General features: G+C 36.5%; 1 protein-coding gene across 2 annotated transcripts in view; it reads right to left on the reverse strand.

Moving 5' to 3' along the window:
• Positions 1-24,524, reverse strand: part of CDase (neutral ceramidase) — a 40,570-nt gene that overhangs the window by 10,921 nt on the left and 5,125 nt on the right. The window contains exons 2-4 of one of the 2 annotated variants that reach the window (XM_089731767.1): positions 9,764-9,914; positions 8,051-8,160; positions 2,817-2,972 (exon numbers count right to left, since the gene is read on the reverse strand). In XM_089731767.1, coding sequence (XP_089587893.1) covers positions 2,817-2,972; positions 8,051-8,160; positions 9,764-9,788 — 291 coding nt within the window. In that variant the 5' untranslated portion in view covers positions 9,789-9,914. The remainder of the gene's footprint in view (positions 1-2,816; positions 2,973-8,050; positions 8,161-9,763; positions 9,915-24,524) is intronic. The other variant, XM_028175024.2, reaches the window with a different exon arrangement.

Genomic DNA, 24,524 nt, shown 5'->3' on the forward strand with positions numbered 1-24,524 from the left:
TAATACTATCATGTTTTATTGTTTTCCTTGCAAAAGGCATCCTTTCTACAACTGTTACAAATACGCAAACGTCTGTAAAACTACTTCTTTGTATTTAATTATGTAGTTTTTACTACGATAATACGAATTGCTAGAACAAATTCAAGTGTCCCAAATGATCCCCCATCATAGTTGGAATGAATTATATAAGTTTCAGATTATTCCAACGGCAATAAAAAATTTTTTTTTTAAAGAATCATTTTAACGGCCGTCTGGTGTAGTGGTAAGTGACATGGTCACTACACAAGGGGGTCGCGGGTTCGAATCCCGCCAAGGGAAGATATTTGTATGATAAATATAAATGTCTTTTCCAGGGTTATGGATGTATATTAAATATTTATTTATTTATTTATTTATACTTTATGCACAAAACAAAACTTGTACACAGGCGGACTTAATGCCATGGGCATTCTCTTCCAGTCGACCATAGGGTGGTGCAGAGATAATAACAAAAGAATAACAAACAACAACAACAAAACAAAAAAAAAAAAGAAGATCAAACTCAAAACAAAAATCTTCCTTAAAATAACATCTCAGTATTATAGAATACACATACTACAATTCAATATAACTATAAATAAAATAGTAAAATACATACATACACATAATTACACACAATAATATACATGTAAAGTAATAATATATAAATACACATGAAAATACACAATTTAGTATTATAGTTAAGAATGGATAAAAGTAAATATATATAAGATTATTAGGTATGTTGTTTTATTTACATGTATTATATGTTTATTAAAATAAAACTTCAATGTGTTGCTTGTTATTTCGGACAAAGAAACGACATTTAAAGTTTATTTATAATCTAGTTAGAAATTATTTTTCATAAAATTTTATACAATGACATAATATTTATCTGTCAAGGCTTCTCCACTTTACAGCACATGCGCGGACGTTCCGGCACATGTCGACAGCGCATGCGTGACATAATTAAAATTAAAGAAAGGAATAACTTTCTTTACATATATATAATATAATAATAATAATTGAAAAATGAAATAAACTAGTTTGGAGATGATTCTTCCAGTTTTTTGTGGATGTGTTCGCGAACTTTGAGTTTAAAAGTAAAGCGATTGCTGATCATCCTGATTTCTTTGGGAAGCGAATTCCATAATATTATGGACTGTACAAAGAAAGAAGAATGTAAAAAATCTGAGCGATGGATAGGACATTGTAAGAGACGATTATGTGAAGAACGTAGAATTTTCTCATGGCTTGCGTTCAAGTATCTAAAATGCGATTTTAAGTAAGAGGGTGAGGAGGCAGAGTCCAAAAGAGAAAACAAGGTAGTAAGCGCTCTCTCCTCTCTACGCTGACGGATCGGTATGTGTATAATAAAAATCTTACATTTATTTCCGTTATCTGGTACCTGTAACACAAGTTCTTTACGAACTTATCATGGGACCAGTTAACGTGTAATAATAAGCCGATACCATTCTCACGGTATATATCCTGTACATCTTGACTCATTGATTTCTCGCTATGACTTAATAAGAGATTTAATGAAATTAATGTCAGATATGACGGATATTTATAAAGCATGTGTAATGTCTAGAGTGATGACTCCTAAGATAATTTCTCAATATTAGAAGTTCTCAATTTATGTTAGGCAATATTTAATTCCTTCACAAAAATCTAGCTATTGAAATATCAATTATTTTCGAATTTTAACATCACGTCCTAGTATTTTAAGCTTTTATGTTACTGATTTTAAGTTACCAAAATGTTTACAATAATTTAAGAATTGAGCAGTAAGAATATGTTTTATAATTGGCCACGCCAATATCAAACTTACTTATGGTATGTCACGTACTTATCGGCCATTAGTGAGATGATACGTGAGTTAGTTTGGTCCGCATCGTGTTTTTGTCCGACAGAAAAAAGTTTTTACTAATTTTAAGGTAAGTTTGTATCGTTTTGCTTAAATCGAAGGATAATTTAGTAAGTTTAATGTTTAAATAAGAGCTCTATGCTATAAACGTTAATTATTCATCATAGCGCCCTAGGTTCGAGCATCTTTTGAAAAGAGGGTAGGTTTAAGTTACTTTTATGTTACTATTGTTGCTAATTTTTAGTTACGTAGCATAAAAGTGATGTAAAGCTTAGAACACATTTGGAATTGTAGAACAAAGCTTTAATAAAATGATAAAATGATAAAATGATAAAATTATAAATTATAAATTCAAACACATCAACAACTTTTAAGTTATCCGGTAACTTAAGCTTTTATGTTACACGAGTTCAATTTAACGGCCTTACCCTTATAAGCATACGGCTCACTGGATGGTGAATGGTAACAGTCACTTATGGACGACAGCAATGTCAAGCGCAAAGCCAAGCTGCTGCTTACCAAAACGCATTTAACATTTGTTGCACACCAAAACACATTTAGCATTGAAAAACGGCAAGTAGATTTAGCGGTCTTATCGCTTAAAACGATCTCTTCCAATGGTTTTGCTCTCAATCTTAGAATATAAAGTAGCCCACTGAGTTTCTCGCCGGATCTTCTCAGTGGGTCGCGTTTCCGATCCGGTGGTAGATTCTGCGAAGCACTCACTACTCATGCTAGGGTCAGTGTTAGCAACACTCCGGTTTGAGCCCGTGAGCTCACCTACACACGTTAGGGTGAAGCTGAAATAGCCTCTCAAGGCTATCAGCATAGGTAGGAAAAAAAAGGAAAAAATAATATATTGTTACGCTGAAAGTAAATTGAAGCGTGAGTCCGTTTCATATGCTAATTAAAAGATAATCGGTAATACCTCTTTCCTAACTCCATGTCCCATCATCGCAGCATCAACAGACACGAAGACCAGTCGTTTAACAGTGTCCCCACTGTTATCTTCTATCACGAAGGCCCTTGAGAACTGACGCAGGTGAATTCCATGCCCGATCTGCTCGAGTTGAGCATAGCCCATCTGAATGGAATGTCACGCAAAACCACTGTACAAATTATCAAGAAACAGCAGAAATTGTAAAGTAATATTTGAAAGCATTCTTGTAGTTTGTTTTATTGCTTAGGTGGGTGGACGAGCTCACGGCCCACCTGGTGTTAAGTGGTTACTGGAGCCCATAGACATCTACAACGTAAATGCCGCCACCAACCTTGAGATATAAGTTCTAAGGTCTCAGTATAGTTACAACGGCTGCCCCACCCTTTAAACCGAAACGCATTACTGCTTCACGGCAGAAATAGGCACGGTAGTGGTACCTACCCGTGTGGACTCACAAAAGGTCCTACCACCAGTAATTACGCAAATTATAATTTTGCGGGCTTGATTTTTATTACACGATGTTATTCCCTCACCGTCATTTCATTAGAGAAATTGGTACCCGCCTGGGATTCGAACACCGGTGCATCGCTCAACACGAATGCACCGGACTTCTTATCCTTTAGGCCACGACGACTTATAAATGAAGTTACTGACTATGTAAAGTAAGTAAATGACTTATAAATGAATGACATGAATGAAGTTAGCAAAATTAATGACGTAGGTAGTAAGTAATAAATATTTGTATAGCAAACTCATTTGGTTAGGTATACAGAATACATCCGTGATTGTAGAGTGTTAGATGGTCTCATCTATCTCAATATATTTATTTAAGTTACCATAATAATATTTCTATTAAATAATATTATCTTTCTTAAATTTGTGTCACTCTTAATATTAATTTTTAATTTCGATGTAGTTTTTCCTGTAGTGACCTCATCGCGCCGTATTTTTTCTTACATTAATTAACTGTAAAAGCATCTTCCTTATTTACATTTATATTTAGTAGCACATAAATAGTTCATATTTGTAATCGTTGTTTGAATATCTCACCCTTTTCTTGTAAAGCGCTTCTCAGAGATATTCTGTCGGAGGTTTTATTTGTCGTTCACATAGTTCAGACTTATTATTATATTCTAAGTGCCGGTTTTGAATATATTATTCAGTGATTTATTAAATAATGTTTTTTTTAAACAATACAATCGCTCCTCGCATAACAATAGTGCCGTTTTATTTTACAAGCACATCATGCATGATATTGCAGAATTAAATAAATTTCAAACAACACAAGGCATATAACATCTAAACGATACAACGGGATGGAGCTACAAAGAATTGGCGGCTAAGCGGGGTCACGGTCATGCTAAACGATAATAATCTAAGTGGTTCATAGACAATCACGTGTTATGCAACCACAATGAAAGGTCGTTGACCGGTTTTAATCTCCAGTATCTTGTTTTAGAGGTGGCGGAGATGGATACGTCCCGAGAAGGAGCTTGAGGGGGTCGTTTTTTTTTTTTTTTTTTTTATATATTTTTTTTTATTGCCTTTGTAGGCAGACGGGCATACGGCCCACCTGATGGTGAGTGGTTACCGTCGCCCATGGACTTCAGCAATGCCAGGGACAGAGCCAAGCCGCTGCCTACCGCTTAATACTCTCCACAAGCCTCGTTTGAAGAAGGACATGTCATAGCGCTCGGGAAACACCGTGGAGGGGAGCTCATTCCATAGCCGGATGGTACGTGGCAAAAAAGACCTGGGTAGGGCCCCAAAAACATAGTTGAGCCCGCGGTCTATACCCAACATCTGCAGACCGTCAACTCCACATACCCAGCGGGTCCCCAGGACGTGGATATCTCGTGTGAGTTTTGGACCTAGTCAAAAAAAAGGGTATCTGTGTCTGCACCTGCTGCTAGAGCTGCAGCCGTCTGAAGCGAGTTAGTGATTCGGGTGGATCCTTAAGGACGGTTGAATATTGTATTAACTGCTGTCTATTTTTTCTATTAAGCATTTACAGATTTTTAAGTTTCATTGCACATGTATACAAGTATAATTAAATAATATGTATGTATAATAATAACAATATAATAATGATAATAATCGGAATAGCGACCCACTGAGAAGATCCAGGGAGAAGCTCAGTGGACTGTGTCTACGGGCCAAATTGTATGTCGAATAATAGCAAAAATAAAATATTTAATTTATGTGAAAATTTCTGAAGATTCCTTATGTCTTATTTATACAAGTCACTAGCTTATATATAGGTATAATGACTGTATAAACTTCGCACACAACTCTAACTCATAATAAATATGGGAGTCAGTATTTACATATTTCTTTTTGTCGATTTAAATAGCGTAAAGAAATCTGTTTGTAGTTTTCCCCGTCAAAGAGAAAGTTCATAGTTTTCGTCCAATTAGTCTCGGCTATTACACCGTAACTAAAATTATTTAACTCAATAATAACGCTGCACGGATTTTAGAATATTCACTGCTCTTTATTGATTCCATATAAATATTTTTATCCCAAGTACAAAGACTCGTCTGTTGAGCTTTAAGGCCTAAAGGATAAGGGCTACATTCCTCCTAGTAGGTTTCGTCAGATAAGATGTTCCACATTCAATTTCAACGGGCCTAAGCTTTCTTCTTGCTATTTATATCACAAACAGATATACGAGACGGTAAAAGGTAGGCTAAGAAGGAGGGTATTTAGCAAAAATCAATGGTGCGTCTGAGATCGTAACCGGCGACAAGAAACAAGAGGCGATAAAAATACGACACACCGACAGTCCTGGCAGTAAGCCCTTACACCTAATGGTGAGTGGTTACCGTCGCCCATGGACTTCAGCAATGCCAGAGGCACAGCGAAGTGTCCGCCTACCGAATAGGCAATTCGTATGGATAAATCTCCTGACAGGATGAAGATAAACAGAGCATTTACTGCACTTCTCACAGGTCGTTAACCTCGAAGGGTCATTGTATGAGAAATGTAGTAGTCGTAACATCTTTTATCATTTCATACGCAATGTATATACTTACATGATGTATTTATCGCGAGATATCATCACGTGTGCTACGTGAGGGATCATGTTTACGACTGTCTCGCCTGGTTTTTTTTTTGCATCTATATACCTCATTACCCGTCTGATGGTAAATATTTACCGTCGCTCGTGTACATCAACAATGCCAAAGGCATTTTATTACTACAACTGGCATTATTATTGGCAAAATGTTATTACCAAGCCGGTGCCTACTGCCGAATGCTCTTCGTGAGAATCAATTGAAAAAGAACATGTCGCAATAAAGATCTCCGGAACCACACTGTGTATGAACGTAATGGCTCCAAATAGACATCGCCTGTCTGATGCTTGGTGTTAAGTGGTTATTAGAGCTGGTACATATCACAATGCGAATACCGTCACGATGGCAATGGCTATCCTAATGAAACCAGATAAAACTGTCACGAATTACTACTTCACGGCAGATATAGGCAGGATGTTGGAACTTATCCGTGCAACTAGCAACACGCACTAGTTACGTGATACCTGTCAGCTGGTTCGAAATCCAGATGGTCTCGGTTGCTTGGAAGAATAGCATTTATAGCTTGAGCCTGCGTTACTGAGCAAAGACCTGTTTGACCAGTCACCTGGCATCAATTAAATATTGACTTGAGGTATATATATTAAACAATTGAGTACGCTTCGATAGAAAATCTACGTCCTTAATAGCTATCTTTTTTTTTTATTGCTTAGATGGGTGGTCGAGCTCACAGCTCACCTGATGTTAGGTGGTTACTGGAGCCCATAGACATCTACAACGTAAATGTGCAACCCACCTTGAGATATAAGTTCTAAGGTCTCATTATAGTTACAACGGCTGCCCCACCCTTCAAACCGAACGCATTACTGCTTCACGACAGAAATAGGCCGAGTGTGGTGGTACCTACCCGTGCGGACTCACAAAAGATCCTACAACCAGTAAAAATGTGTGTCGCTGCACAAATATTTATTATATTTATCAAAATAATTAAGAATATCGTTTAATTAATACGCCTCGTTATAGAGGAAGGGTGGTTGGTCCTAAACCGCGTGGGAGTTCGCCCACCAAATCAAAACCACAGTGGAAGGTCCCTTCAATGAGTGTAGTAGAATGGCCTCGTATAGGAGGAGATGGCGGGACATCGTGAGACGCGTCAAGTCCCCCCCTCCAACACTACATGACGATCACGACCACTCAGTCCAAGAGTGACACGATTGAGAAGGAGCAGTAGCATCGAAAAGTCCTGACCAAGGATCTGCTAACTACTATTGCTGTATAGAATGCCGTAAACCGTAATTTCAAAGTCATTTTAAATAAGATTGCGCATAAAAATAGACGAGGGTCGTCTAAAATCCTTCGAAGAACACACATATGATGAAACGTGCATAGTAGGCGCTTTATTAATATAGTCAATAATACGAATAAACAGATCGTAGTAATAGCTGGGCTCAGAATACAGAAAAACTGTTTTTCTGTATTCTGAGTAGCTGGGCGTCAAAATATCAGGAATTAAGGAATTTACTGGAGGACCTCTTGTTATTACTGGTGGTAGAACCTCTTGTGAGTCCGCGCGGGTAGGTAGGTACATATATGATAGATTCAGGCTATTTGATAGATTTTTTTTTTTTTTTTATTGCTCAGATGTGTGGACGAGCTTACAGCCCGCCTGGTGTTAAGTGGTTACTAGAGCCCATAGACATCCACAACGTAAATACGCCACCCACCTTGAGATACAAGTTCTAAGGTCTCAAGTATAGTTACAACGGCTGCCCCACCCTTCAAACCGAAACGCATTACTGCTTCACGGCAGAAATAGGCAGGGTGATGGTACCCACCCGCGCGGACTCACAAGAGGTCCTACCACCAGTAATTACGCAAATTATAATTTTGCGGGTTTCATTTTTATTACACGATGTTATTCCCTCACCGTGGAAGTCAGTCGTGAACATTTGTTGAGTACGTATTTCATTAGAAAAATTGGTAACCGCCTGCGGGATTCGAACACTGGTGCATCGCTTCAACACGAATGCACCGGACGTCTTATCCGTTAGGCCACGACGACTACATTCAGACGTGATCCAGGCATCTATCAAATATCTGGCGTACTATGATGGCCACCGCTACAAATGCATTTCCCAACCCAGGCAAACAAGAAAATGTAGTAAACGGGCGCGAATATGTACTTACAAAAGCAATTTCAGCCGGTGGGCCAGTGACGTCAGCTATACCAGCCCCGACACGCAGCGCATCCGCCGCCGTCACGCACGCAAGCACGCACCACGCGAATAACATTATAACTGGAAATAAAGACAAACAGAACAGAAGCATTAGGTACAGGTTACCCTCCTATATGTAACACGGTATTTTAAAACCCGATTCCACTCTTAACGCGAAAATAAATATTCCCCATAAACCCTCTTATAACACGGTACCTCTACAACACGATAACGAAAATTACATTATGCACAATGATCACACAATATATGGGAATCACCAAAATTTTACTGCTTATTTTTCATGTATAATACGTAAAAAAACACAGACAGGTATAGTTGAGATGTTTCATTCAGAAAAAGTATTATATAACACGGCTTCGTACAACACGGGGCTTTGTAGGAACGTATCTACCGCGTTATAGGAGAATTATCTGTACTTCATAAAAAGTTGATAAGGTGTGGTGGCAGGAGAAATTGACCAGCACTAGGTGAATGCTAACACCCACCGTGGACTCGCTCTACCAATATATAATTCAATAAATAAAGTCAATGGAAAACTAGATTAGATATTTTGGTTTTTTTACGGCTGTCTGGTGTAGTGGTAAGTGACATGGTCACTACACAAGGGGGTCGCGGGTTCGAATCCCGCCAAGGGAAGATATTTGTATGGTAAATATAAATGTATTTTCCAGGGCTATGGATGTATATTAAATATATGTATGTGTATAATAAAAAATCTTACATTTATTTCCGTTATCTGGTACCTGTAACACAAGTTCTTTACGAACTTATCACGGGACCAGTTAACGTGGCGTGATTGTTAGTAAATATTTATTTATTTATTATTTATTTTTAACTACTGAACATCTAGTTAGTGTTTTTTTTCCCTACCTATTCTAGTAACCTCGAGGTGTTATGCTATATCCACAGGGCGAGTCTTTAGTGCTCAATCAATCAATAAAATAAAATTTGAAAGTTTAGTTTTACTAAAAGAAAAACAACGATAACACAGAGATTAAAATGTAATATTTAAAAGAATATACTCGTACCTACATATGTAGCTTAAAAACTAAGATAACACGTTTAAATTGCAAATCGAACAAATAATTAATTTCGTATTTCATATCATCCTGTTCATACTATCAGGATATTATAGTGAAGGTATAGAATAATTTTATTGTCATCGGTATTTATTGCGTCTGCAAATTTGTAAGTTAATGGTATGTCTTAAAGTCGTTGAGAATGACGTTCAAAGATTCCGTTCTTTGACATAATTATACAAACATATGGCGACGGTAACCACTCACCATCAGGTGGGTCGTATGCTCGTCTGCCTACAAAGGCAATAAAAAAAAGAAAAATAAAAAATAATTGCTGTTCGTTAGTCTCGCTAAAACTCAAGAACGGCAGGACCGATTTGCCTAATTTTGGTCTGGAATTATTCGTGAAAGTCCAGAGAAGGTTTAAAAGTGAAAAAATATGAAAATGTCCCCCGTCGGACGGATTCCTTTTGTCTTTTTTAAGTTTATTTTATACAAAAGTTTAGGTATTTTATTTATCGTTTGAGGCACTACGAACTCTGCCGGGTCAGCTAGTAATACATATAATTATAATTTTAATATAGAGATTTTAGTGATTATGTTCGTATTTTGACTACTGAGCAATCAGTATTATGAATACATACAATTTAATGTTGTGCCAGTCCACATTACTTGAAGCAGTACCCGACAGCGATGACAATGCACTCCCCGCGCCCCACGAGGTCGTTAACCTCGCGCGTCAGCTGATTTTCACAATGCCCTTTATATTAAATAAAGCTCTTCTTCAGTATTGGCCTACGATACAAAATATTTCCATGCTTAATCAAACATCGTTAATTATAGCGTCAAATATAATTGAACCATCGACAGCAGAATGAATACAAATGATTCATTGATTATTCAAGACGCGAACGTTGCGGTCAGAGCAATGTCATCAAGGCGCTTCCGGTAAACGTGATGTCTACATAATTCTCATAGAGATTTAATTGAATATGTTGTGTACGAAATCATTTTATTTCTTGTTGAGGGTATTATTATTAAATATATCTGTACTTCTATACCAATATTATAAAGAGGAAATATTTGGTTGTTTGTTTGTATTGAAAAGGCTCCGAAACTTCTAAACCGATTTTAAAAATTCTTTTATTGTTTGGAAGCTACACTATTTCCGAGTGACATAGGCTATAATCGTTTTTGAAAAAAAAAATAGGGATCCTTACTAAAACTTCAATAATGTAACCCAAGGTGTAAAAAAAGTACCTAAAATATTCTTTACATCGCGTGCCCTGCTAAAACTATTGATGATAGAATAAAATAATGTACTACGACTTTGTAGAACACATTACTATTTTTTTGCAAAAAGTGTCGCGATAGCATACACTACTACTATTATGTTATGCCGTAATAAGTTTTCTTTTATTTAAAAAAAAATAAAGCAACGTCAAATATCGTGAAACTTTTGTTTAATTCCCGAGCGGAGCCGGAGCGGGCCGCTTGTTTTTTTTATAATGTTAAATAAATAAATAAAACACAATCTATTTATGGCTTCAAATAAAGCATTCATTAGCTTTTTTTTTGATTGCCCTTGTGCAGACGAGGTGGGCCGTATCGACCTGATGTTGAGTGGTTACCGTCGCCCATGGACCTCAGCAATGTCAGGGGCAGAGCCAAGCCGCTGTCTAACAAGCTCTAGTACAATAAGAATGTAAAATATCATTCCATAACATTCTGCTATTCGAATAAGTAACATTTTGATTGCCTCTTATCGCGATGAATACGAGTTTCATACACAATGCAATAACGGCAATTACCACAGAGGTCGTACACCTTGAAACACTAAAATTTTAATGTGAGTGAAACAATTTCTGACCTCATGCGCAGAAAAGGCTTCGTTTTACATGAACTACTTTAAATTACATACAACTTATTAAACAAAGGTTTTCTTGAAGCCTGCTAACAAGTAAAGTTCAAGTCATTTCTCTTACATCTTTGAAGTCGTCGTGGCCTAATAGATAAGACGTCCGGTGCATTCGTGTTGAGCGATGCACCGGTGTTCGAATCTCGCAGGCGGGTACCAATTTTTCTAATGAAATACGTACTCGACAAATGTTCACGATTGACTTCCACGGAGAAGGAAAACATCATGTAATAAAAATCAAACTCGCAAAATTATAATTCGTGTAATTACTGGTGGTAGGACCTCTTGTGAATCCACGCGGGTGGGTACCACAACCCTACCTATTTCCATCGTGAAGCAGTAATGCGTTTCGGTTTGAAGGGTGGGGCAGCCGTTGCAACTATACTGAGACCTTATTACTTATATCTCAAGATGGGTGGCGCATTTATGTTGTAAATGTCTATGGGTTTCAGTTACACACCAGGTGGACTGTGAGCTCGTCTACCCATCTACGCAATAAAAAACATAAACAACAACACAAAAAAAATCAATTACAATCTTATCGTAATTAGTAATTTTTAGGTAGTAGTTTTTCAATTAATTGTTTTGAAGCGTTATATCAAACACCAAATATACAGAAAGTCTTTCTTTTTTTATATATGTAACTAGCTGACCCGACAGACTTCGTAGTGCATAAATAAAAGACCTAAGCTTTTGTATAAAATAAACTTGGGGGGACGGGGGACACGTCAAAGGAAAAACAAAATTGTTATGTTTATTTAATTCCGAGCATTTTCATATTTTAAACCTTTTAAAAATTTCTCTGGACTTCCACAAATAGTTCCAAGACCAAAATTAGCCAAATCGGTCCAGCCGTTCCCGAGTTTTAGCGAGACCAACGAACAGCAATTCATTTATATATATATAGATTTTCTTATTAGAAGTCGCATAAAGTTAACTCGTACCTATATAGGTCATTTGATATATACGACATTCTCCTGTTTATTATAAATAACCCACAACCAGTGTCTAAATGAAAAACATAAAAACATTTTTCATGTCGACAAATACCAGTCAACCAATGATTGCGTTATCGCAATATACGGTTCAAATATTTAATCTAAAAATCCTTCAACTATTTTGTTGTTCTATATTCTATTAATCTAATAACAACAGTGATTAGAATTGATTAACGTAATTAGCGACAAAAACATTGACCGACGCATTAGTTACTATCCACTTACAATAGTTACTATCTTTGATCTTTTTTATTGCTTATATGGGTGGACGAGCTCACAGCCCACCTGGTGTTAAGTGGTTACTAGAGCCTATAGACATCCACAACGTAAATGCGCCACCCACCTTGAGATATAAGTTCTAAGGTCTCAATATAGTTTCAACGGCTGCCCCACCCTTCAAACCGAAACGCATTACTGGTTCACGGCAGAAATAGGCAGGGCGGTAGTACCCACCCGCGCGGACCCACAAGAGGTCCTACCACCCCTAATTCTGCAAATTACAATTTTGCGGGCTTGATTTTTATTACATGATGTTATTCCTTCACCGTGGAAGTCAATCGTAAACATTTGTTAAGTACGTATTTAATTAGAGAAATTGGTACCCGCTTGGGATTCGAACGCCGGTGCATCGCTCAACACGAATGCACCGGACTTCTTATCCTTTAGGCCACGACGATTCACCACGTTAACTGGTCCCGTGATAAGTTCGTAAAGAACTTGTGTTACAGGTACCAGATAACGGAAATAAATGTAAGATTTTTATTATACACATACATATGTTTAATATACATCCATAACCCTGGAAAAGACATTTATATTTATGATACAAATATCTTCCCTTGGCGGGATTTGAACCCGCGACCCCCTTGTGTAGTGACTATGTCACTTCCCACTACACCAGACGGCCGTTAAATTGGATTGCGAGCCATCATGAGTAGGAATAGAAGCATACAATCACGGCTGATTTTTCACGCTAAATAATCGTGTGTGTATTTAAAGAGAGTGTCAACAATTATAACTCGTCGTGGCCTAAACGATTTAGGACGTCCGGTGTATTCGTATCTAGCGATGCAACGGTGTTCCAATCCCGCTGGCAAATACCAATATGTATATCTATATATTAATACGAAAATTGCGCGGATGGAGGAGTATAAAATTTCTCACACTTATAGAGAATATCAGAAGGAGTGCACAATGCTGATTTTTTTTTTAAATAATGCATAAAAGATACTTTAAATCAATAAAGAAAACATTACACACACTACCATGTATTTGACAAAACACATACATAAAAATATACTCTTTGTTTACCTTCAATTGGGAAACTTTTGTTATTGTTTAAAGTCTGTGGTCGAATTGAAAATAGATTAATATTATTTGTCTTTAATATTATTGATCTATAGTGCCGTTTTGGCGAATACCGTAATTATATTATCGAAGTATAATAGTGTTTGACAATAGAACCATAATAAAGTTTAAACTTATAATTTCAATTAATTATAGTCGAATCTCGACTACTGCGGGGTCACTAGTCTAATGAAATACGTATTTTACAAATGTTCACAATAAACTTCCAAGGTGAAGGAATAACGTCGTGTAATAAAAATCAAACCCGCAAAAATATAATTTGCGTAATTACTGGTATGGTACGGTACGGTACGGTGGTAGGACGTGTTGTGAGTCCGCACAGCTAGGTGCCACCATCCTGCCTATTTCGGCCGTGAAGCAGTAAAGCGTTTCGGTTTGAAGGGTCGAGCAGCTGTTGCACTGTTAAAAGTGAAACCTTACAATTCATATCTCAAGGTAGATGGCGGCATTTACGTTGTAAATGTCTATGGGCTCCGGTAACCACATACACCAGGTGGGCTGTGAGCTCGTCCACACACCTAAGCAATAATAAAATTAATAAAAAATACTATATTTATAATTTAACAACACCCACGTGAAGAGTTCGTGCTGTTCTAAGCCACCACATTCCAATTCGTGATGCCACTATATAACCTATATATATTTACACCGGTTCACCTCCTATACCGTATACGGAAGCGATTCTAAGCTTTACAGGTAAAAGAACAAGGTCCTTGTGCGACGAAGGTTCAATAAATTGTATAATTAAATCGTTTGTAACCTAAGAGAAGCCATCGGTAAGTTCACTGATAAAATCCTGTTTCCTATAGAACCTAAATGATAAAGCAATTCTGGGTGTGATACCTAAGCTGGTAACCTAGTTATGCGTAACAGGGCGAGTAAAACTCTAACCAAAGGGCATTGCTAACACTAGCCCTATCAAGAGCAGTGCTTCCCAGAACCTACCACCGAATCGAAAACGCGATCCACTGAGAAGATCCGGCGAGAAACTCAGTGGGCTAGGTATGAGGCAGGTCCGGTATCTTTCAACTTGTTTACTTCAAATTTACGACCGTACCATGACATGGGGTAAATTGGGATCCTGGGGTAAATTGGGACAAACCTGCGGAAGATTCTCAAAGTACTTGTAGCACGGAATCTACCTAATTTTCTTTAAGGTAATATTTATCAATGTATGGAAGAAAAACCAAGTTAACTATGGAAGTACTAAACATGAGTTAAGTTGGTCCCAAAAATTAGTCAAATTAAATTTAAAATAGAGGTTGAAAAGTGCGTTTTAAAACAGCTTAGAGAACTTTTAAAAAAAGTGATATTATCGTTGTTTTTTCAATAAGATCACAGTTTATATAAGTTTTTAATACACCTGGAAATACCACAACAAACGGTAAGTTGCAATATTCTTATTTTAAATACAATATTTCGACAAAATAAAAAATGTATATTTTTTCCTTTCTTTTTGGGGAAAATTGGGACGTATGTAGGGTAATTTGGAACGAGACTGGAAAAATTAGGGACGAGAAAACACAAAATTGGAACGCCAAAAGACAAAATAGGGATGGCTTGTTAGGGTTGTCACTGATATCTTATAATAGATTTTTTAGCCTATACTATCACTTAATTGCGTGATGTAAAGAAGGTTAATGTGTTTATCAGTTAGTTTATGTAAGTATTATAGGTAAAAGAAAAGTATATATATAATTACTTTTTTTTCGCGACATTTACCTTGTAATATTTGCCCGGTCGTATGTTCTTTATAGCAATAAAAAAAATTAAAAGTTAAAAGAACTCAAACGAATCAAAACTTTTATTATTTCAGAATCTATTCACGCATCGAATCATGATTTTGTTAACATTCACAACGAACACACACAAATAAAAACAGGCCTCAGATTTTAAATGTAACATTAATTAAAAATCCGAGATATCCAATTATGAGTGAGTGAATTAATTGAGTTTAATTATTTCGCTTAGAAAGAATTTCTTTTATTTTTGTTATTATTGGCAGTAATCAGATAAAGCTGTTTTTTTATCTTATTCACCTGATATCTTACTCTTGCTCAGAGATTATTTTGAAAATGTTGATTAAATAAAATTGTATTATTGCATTTCCAGTCCTTTTGTTTTCTATTTTTTATTCTATTTTATGATTTTGTTTCAGAGTTGTGATTTTTAAGGAAATTAAATAATAATTTTCTAAAATATAACATGCACATACTTTTTTTGATCATTGTATTGTTGATTATCATTCACGTCACATCGCTTCGGAATAGAAACCAGCTTAATTTACACTATGTTGTGTATTGTGCTTAAATTATGGATTGTATTCATCATTTCGGTCCATATAAATTATTATATGGCACCTACCTATATATCGCAGTACTGCGAGTTGACAACCCTTACAAATATCCCAATTTAACCCTCAACCGTGTCAATTTACCCCGGACGCTGGGTAAATTGGGACGGCCATTATTTTACCGATTATTTCTTTAAAATGAATAATTAAAATAATGTAACGTTTTTTATCACCTAGGTACGTTCAAGACTCAACTTATTTCTTTGGTTGAGCAATGACTATTTAATTGGAACTATTTTAAAATTCAATCTGAAGGTCGATTTTGTCCCTATTTACCCCATTCTACGGTAGTGTCAATAACGACCAGTCCAGCGTGCTTTGGCGAATAGAGAACGCTCAGGGCAGTACTTGCCCCGTCACTGACTTCGGTTGAGTGCTCTCCCATAAGATATACGATTCAGATCGTTGAGCACCGAAAAAAACTTGTAGGAAATTTACATATCGCGCTTTTGAACGAGCTCACGGACAAACATAAGGTCCAAGTTTCGAGTCTATTTCTATTTCCAGTTGTCTCTCACTCAAAACCAAAACGCATTATTGACTGACTCGATAGCTAACTGACAATGATGACTGGCTCGGTGGTGAAGTAGTTAGCGGTCCTGACCGCTGCGCCCTGGATCGTGGGTTCTATTCCCGCATCGCGCCAATATTCGTGTGATGAACACACAGGGAACTCTAATTTAGAGACGGATGACCGTGTGTGATTTGTTACCAGTTTTTTTTTTTTTTTTAAAAGTACATGTTATGTAAGATTCCAACAAATTCATACTGGATTTATTTAGAAAAAAAAAACTATATTTCACAACGGCGTACGAGGCGACACGACTTTCATAACCGCAGTTGCTACAAAATACGAATAGTGTTTGGAATGTTGTGCCATCGAAGGTCATCTAGCGACTAGTCCGTGCTGATGTCTGAAGATATCCAGAATTCGCTAACGAGACTTGGGTCTCCGATACCCATTTAGGGGTGAACTCCATAGATAATACACATAAATTTGTTATAGATAAGCAAATTAAGCACTCAACAAAAATGTTTAGGGGCGTCGACCACTAGATGGCTTCGCTTCGATTAGTTACTCATTGCTCCTGTAGATGGCAGTAACATATTACCTATCTTATATTTAATTTTTAATGAAGGATTTTGTAAATTTTCAGAAACCACAAATTAATAAAATTTAAACAATTTGTTCATAAAAATAAAGACTTGTATGATTTTTCATTTTTTTATTTTCTGTGTTTAGTTATACAATAATTAACCGCGTTAATTTTAACAATCTACATCTGCTCCAAGATATCGCTAGTTTCCATACAAAAAAATATTTGTCTTAAAGTATTGCATTTTTAGGGCCCACACAACGTTTCTCAATTTCTCATGAGCAAGACAAAATGAAATAGTGGAGAAATACTGTTATTTTTGAGGTTTCTAACGTGATGTCGTAAATAATTACATTTTTTCCGCTTACATTGCAAACGCAGGCTGAACTCTACAAGATATTACTAATAAATTACAGTTTCCGAAGCGAAGCGAGGGCGGGTCGCTAGTGCCTACTAAGTTGCTTAATAGCTAAAAATAACTTCCCTTTGCATTGCTCCTAAATTGCTTCTTGATGTTTACTAAAACCACAAATTACCAATTTGTAAAAAGCTATCACAGCAATTCGATTATATTCGTAACCTCATACTATTTTAATACAACCAAGAATATTTAACAAAGATTGGCGCGAAAATGTACACAATCAATCAAGTGACAGACTCCAAAATCAAATATAAAATTACTGTGATTGTGATGTGATTTGAGTGTGACAACATTTATAGCCGAACTGTGTATACTAGTGGTCCACCGGTAGTCGATATTCGACTATAATTAATTGGAATTGTAAGTTTGTACACTATCAAGATTCTATTGTCAAAGACTATTTATACTTCTTCACAGATTTCGCTAAGACTACACTTTAAACAAATATTAATGAAGACAAACAATATTTTTAATCTATTCTCAATTTGACCACAGACATCAAGAACAAAAGTTTGACAAATAAATAGTATTCATGCGTGTGTGCGTCAAATACATGGTATGTAGTGTGTGTAATGTTTTCTTTATTGATTTAAAATATCTTTTATGCATTATTTAAAAAAAAATTAGCGTTTTGCACTTATTCTCTATAAGTGTGGAAAATTTCATACTCCGTCCGCGCAATTTACGTAAAAAGGGATACGAAGTTTTTGCTTCACGTATTAATTTATAGATTCTAAAGGAATGCGACCTTAATTGATATTGAAGTATAAATTAGAATCTGTGATAATTATTTAACGAAGTTGCGTACTAAAACTGCGCACTCAATTACAATAACAAAATAATGTGTTTACTCAAGCATATCGCCAATGTTGCCAGATCAAACTACTGATTATCGTCGAAATTGTTATTTAAAAGATTTTTTATTATTAATTGCGTAGTTGGACAAACGTATCGATCGATCAAATCTTATAGAAACCACGATATTAATACCTATTAATACGCTTTTATTAGCTTCAGACGTATGTATACTCATGGTATCAGTAGTTATAAATATTTTATGAACAGATATGAGTACAAGGGCTATTTTGATAATATCCTGAAAAGCACCCCAAGATTTTTAATAAAATCATTTTATCTTACACTATTTTTAATTCAAATTTATTAAAATTTATTTTCTATTTCTTAGTTGGATTTTCTATAAAAGCGTATTTGGTTAGTTTTTTAAACTATTATTTATTTTAAAAAATTAGGTCGGTCTTGATTTTATTATGGTTAGGATGACAGAGAAATTGTTGAATTAGCACGAAGAAGCGGGTATTATAGTATTATCTTGTCTACTACACTATTGTCCATTCGCATAAACTTAAAAAACCTCTTTGATCTCTGATCTACACAGGTACATATGGATGCATTTATGCTAAATTTAAGCAGATCGTTTACCAGTGTATGAACAACATTAAAAACAACATTAAAAAAATTAAGCGCTTACTCATTTTACATCTAAGGTCGAAAACGTTGGGTAAGCGTAATAAAAACAAAAATTGCGTGTTCACCGAGCAAATAGTGGTAACTCCAAAATTCTAAATTTACAGAAATTAAAGCTTTGAGATTAACGACACATTAGTCAAGTAAAATTCAGGGTAAAGTCAAAACGTTCAGATTCTGTTTCATAAATGAATTAAGACAATTAATTCATAAGCATTATTTAATATGAATACGCACATAACCGAACACTATTAGGAAAAGACAATAAGGAAGTTAAGTAAAGAGCGAGATAGCTACATTTTAGAATGACAGATGTCGAATGCGTTTAGGAATTAGTTTGATATCTCACAGTCTGCTTCGTAAATTTATTTATTTCTTCTTCCTATTCGTACACTCTTGACAGAGTGGTCGTGGTCATGCATCAGTCGGATCCTGCGATACCGATGCTCTCGCGATGCGACGCCATGTGGCACGATGTTTCGCAGAGTGAGAGCAAACATTTATGTTGGAGTGAGTAAGAGATTTTATGAGGTCGGTCCATCGTGTTGGAGATCGTCCGCGAGATCTTTATTTATTTATATTATAATAATATATAATAATAAAATTTATTTATTTATTTATACTTTATGCACAAAATAAAACTTGTACACAGGCGGACTTAATGCCATGGGCATTCTCTTCCAGTCGACCATAGGGTGGTGCAGAGATAATGCATGGTAGGTGCATTAACAAAAGAATAACAAACAACAACGGGACTCTGTGGTCAGCTCTAGTGCGAATATCACGTGGTTGTCATCGCGGTCTATTAAATATTACTCTTGCATGTTATTTGTAAATATTTCCTTATTTGTGAGTGTTTAACATTTATTTATTTAGTTTAGTTTATGTTTCTCGGTGTTGGTAAGTAGTTTTATATTCTTTAAATATCATTTTTTCTTACTTATTATAAATTAATTCTTTTTTATGGTGTACCCTCACTTATAAAATGTAATATGAATTCTGACAAAAATAAACCTCCCGATCCGGGGATACCAGAACATGATTCTGAATCCCGGGATAGTGAATCCCTAGGATCTCCAAGTTTTTCAACATTGACAGCTCCTTCCATTCGGTCAAGTTCTTCCTCACCTATTCCTGACGTCGAGCTATTACCAAATGAAGCCTCATCGCGGAAAAGAGGCCCAATCGCAGATGATCAGTCCATTAGACACAAAATAACTAGGATTGAAAATTCGACAAAATCATCGAAAAATAATCAACCTTCGACCCCGGCATACACTCGTAAATACCTATCATCAGATTTGGGACCTTTTGCAGTACATGTTTCTAAGATTGAAAGTGACCCCTCTTCAGGAGTATCAATCCACCCTGTAAAATTTGGTCAATTCATCTTTAAACATAACATTCCACATATCAGTAAAGACGGAATTAAAAAATTAGGCCGTAACAGGATAGTTGTGGAATTTACGATCTCATCTGCTGCAAACGATTTCCTAGAAAATAGTCTCCTACTTGAAAAAGGCTATAAAGCTTTTATCCCGTCTTATCAGGTAACTCGTATGGGAATTGCCAGGGGCATTCCCACAGATTTCTCTAATGAAGAGATACCAAACTATATAGATGTTCCATTAGGTTGCGGAAAGGTAGTTAAAGCTAGGAGGCTTAATTATAAAGTTAGGAACGAGACATCCTACGAATGGCGTCCTAGTGAGACAGTAGTTCTGACTTTTGATGGACAGCGGCTCCCTCGCTACGTTTATTGCTTCCATAACTCTATTGCCATAGAACCCTATAAATTTCCAGTGATACAGTGTTTTAACTGTTGTCGTTACGGCCATGTTAAAGAAGCGTGTAGATCAAATCCACGTTGTCATAAATGCGGCGGACTACATTCTAGCAATAGATGTTATATTAACGATGACTCACTGTCCTGCATTTTTTGTTCAGGCACACATTCCGCTTTAGATAAAAATTGTCCTGAGCAACAACGTCAACGCGAAATCAAAACACGTATGTCAGAAGAAGGAATATCTTTTCAGGAGGCTGCAAAAGGCATTGCCGCCTCTCAACGTCCATACTCAGAAGTTCTAAAACAAGCTCACGTTACAAGAGTGCCCACCCAAGATCCAATAAATCACATTGAGACTAATTCTTACAGAAAAACCGTTTTTTTAAAACCAAAACCTAGAGCCTCAATTCAAAGGGGTTATGATAAAAAAGCACATGAAAATATCATTCGAGAATTTAATATACCTACTCCTGAAAACGGTTGTGCTCTGCAGAGTTCTAAAACTATTTCCAACTCTACAGATGTCTCTAAAATATCAGATATCCTTGATCTACTACAACAAAGCCTAGTTACCTATGTATCCACCAATCAAAGTTTACCGTCCAACGTTGCCGAAAAACTATTCGAAATTACCCAACTTTTAATCAATCAAAACGGAAATCATTCTACAATGGAATATCAGGAGCATAGTTCATAAAAAAAATGAACTATGCTATCTGATTAATAAACACGAACCATCAATAGTCGCAATATCTGAAACATGGCTTAAGCCGTCAACGCCTTTTTATATTCCACAATACGCCACTTTAAGGCACGACCGCCCGGATGGATGGGACGGCGTGGCCCTATTATTCAGAAACTGCGTAAAATATATTCAAATCTCTTTACCGTCAATTGAGAATGTTTACATGCTAGCTGCCACTGTGTATTTCAAATCTAAAACTATTACATTACTTTCTATCTATATACCGCATCCTACTATTTCTATCATAACTGAACTTAGTAGAATAATTAACTCCCTTCCACCCCAAATTGTTATAGTCGGCGATTTTAATTGCCACAATACTCTGTGGGGTTCATACCGAAATGATAGACCAGGAGAAAAACTCTGTCAAATACTAGATGACGGTGATCTAGTTATTTTAAATGATGGCCGACCCACGCGTAAAACTTCTCCTCTTCAAAATCCTTCCGCGGTGGACTTGTCCATTTGTTCACCCTCTCTTGCACCTCTTTTATCATGGGACATAGACCAACACACTTATTGTAGTGATCATGCCCCCATTAAAATTTCTTTCCCCTCTTTTGGAAAAACTATGAGCCCTCCTTCTCTTTTTAAATATCGATTGAATGCGGCCAATTGGAGTGGCTTCCGAACCTGTGTGGAAAATGAAATAAGTTTAAAAGAAAGCGTCACTAACGCCAATGCACTCGAATGTTATGAGAATTTTGTCGATGTTCTACATTCTGCTAGCTCAACCAACATTCCATTTAAAAATATATCATCCAGAAAAATTCCCTCTCCTCCATGGTGGGATCAACAATGTACGGAGGTAGTCAAAGCAAGAAAATATGCTGAATTAAATTTTAATAAAAATATGACATTAGAAAATTATATCTCATTCCGTAAAATTGAAGCCAAAAGTAAAAGACTGCTAAATAGGAAGAAACGCACGGGTTGGCAATCTTTTTGCCAAAACGTTTCACCATCTACGCATCCAACTGTAATGTGGAACATGCTAAGAAGATACAAATCTAGCAAACTAGCCATCCCATCGCCTAAAACAAACTTAAATAGCTGGACCAAAGAATTTTGCAATAAGCTAGCCCCAGCTTATGTGCCTTGGTTTTCTGAACTCCCCATGTCCTATCATTTTACCCACTCTACTGATCTAGATGTTCCGTTTTCTATTGCAGAACTAAAAATGGTATTAGGCAATTTAAAAGATTCTACCCCAGGATTAGATGGTATCCCTTATTCCTTTGTAAAAGAATGCCCAGATAATGCTCTTTATCATCTTCTAACTATTATAAATTCATTTTTTGACACCGGTTCCATCCCGCCATCTTGGAAACACCAAATTATCCTCCCAGTCCTAAAACCTTCAAAAGACCCACTACTATCATCATCATATAGACCCATAGCCCTTTCCTCAACATTATGTAAAATCACAGAACATCTTCTGAAAAATAGATTGGACTGGTTTGTAGAGAGTCAAGGTATCCTCTCTCCCAGCCAATTAGGGTTTAGAAAAGGTAAAAGTGTTATGGACTGCCACGCGCTTCTAATATCTGACATCCAGATTGCATTTTCCAATAAACACTCGGTCATATCAGTTTTCTTAGATATAGAATCGGCCTACGACAACGTACTAATTTCGGTGCTCAGGAACAAACTGTTCAAGCTGAGCATTCCCTGTAAAGTAGTACAATTTATATGCAATTTACTGGTAGAACGTAAGATCAGCTTTCGTATAGATGGCCTCTTATCTACAGAAAGAACTGTGTGGAAGGGACTCCCTCAGGGTTCAGTTATTAGTCCATTATTATTTAATATTTATACTTCGGATATAGGCTCCGCTCTCACAAATAACTGTGAAATTATTCAATACGCAGATGATATCTGCATCTATCGTGTGCACGAAAATATCAATGAGGGTTCACTTGATATAAATGCTTGTTTGGACTCTGTTGGTAACTGGTTATTGGACCACGGCTTTGACGTAGCTCCAATAAAGAGTCAAGTAGTATTATTTTCAAGAAAGCGTTCTCCCCCTAATATAAACATCGTATATCAAGGATATAGTATTCCACTAGTAACAGAGGCAAAATTTCTGGGTCTAATACTAGACGCCAAGCTTACGGGTTCGGCACACGTCGATAACACAGTAAAAAAATGTGAAAAAAACATCAATGTGCTACGCGCACTATCTGGTACATGGTGGGGTGCCCATCCCTATAGTCAAAAACTCCTTTATAATGCTCTAGTTCGCAGTATTATAGACTTCGGCTCAATTTTCCTGCAGACCTCAACTAAAAGTATTCTGTCTCGATTAGACTCAGTTCAGTTCAAAGCCTTAAGAATAGTGCTGGGTGCAATGAAATCCTCCCCAACTCGAGCCCTACAGGTCGAAAGTGCAGAGCCGCCCTTAAGCCTGAGACGACAGTATCTTTCAGATCGATATACTCTCCGTTTAGCTCAAATACACCCTAATGCTATTATATCAAAATTATCTGCTCTTCAAAATTGTATGACTTCAAACTTCTGGAATAGTAGGGAACAGCCCTGTCTCATTAAAAGTGTAAATTATATTGATAGCTTCCAATCTCCCTTAATTCAATCCGACACCCTCCCTATTTTCAAAATATCATTTAAGGCCCTCTGCCATTCCCCCACAGTTTATCTAAACATAGGTTTAGAAAAAAATACAAAAAACGCCAACTTAAAATTTTTAAACATGGTAGAAGAAAAATGGCCACGGTGGAATTTATTTTTCACCGATGCCTCGAAATTAGTTTCAAGTGGTAACACTGGTGCTGCCTTCTATCACCCAAACGCAAATCATTACAAATTGCACAAACTACCCCCAGAAACCTCAGTATTCACGGGCGAGTGTATTGCATTGATAAGTTGTCTAAAGTTCATCATGCAGCACTCAATCAACTACTCCGCGATATTCAGTGATTGTTCTAGTGCTATTCAAGCCATTTCAAAGAATCCGATAAAGAATTGTTTAGAAAATCCGCTAGTTTGTATAATCAAAAACCTGTTGTTCACCTGTCATCAAAACAACATTAAAGTTGAAATAGTTTGGATCCCTTCACATACAGGAATTCTTGGGAATGAAACTGTGGATCAAATGGCTAAAGAAGCAACACATAGTGGTGATTGTGAGTACTACGCGAATGTAAGTCGTGATCTTATTCATAATATTAAACTTAATCTCGTATCAGACTGGCAAAAGCAATGGGAAAC

The sequence above is a fragment of the Bombyx mandarina genome, chromosome 12 (assembly GCF_030267445.1).
Source record: "Bombyx mandarina strain Sakado chromosome 12, ASM3026744v2".
NCBI classification, from domain to species: domain Eukaryota; kingdom Metazoa; phylum Arthropoda; class Insecta; order Lepidoptera; family Bombycidae; genus Bombyx; species Bombyx mandarina.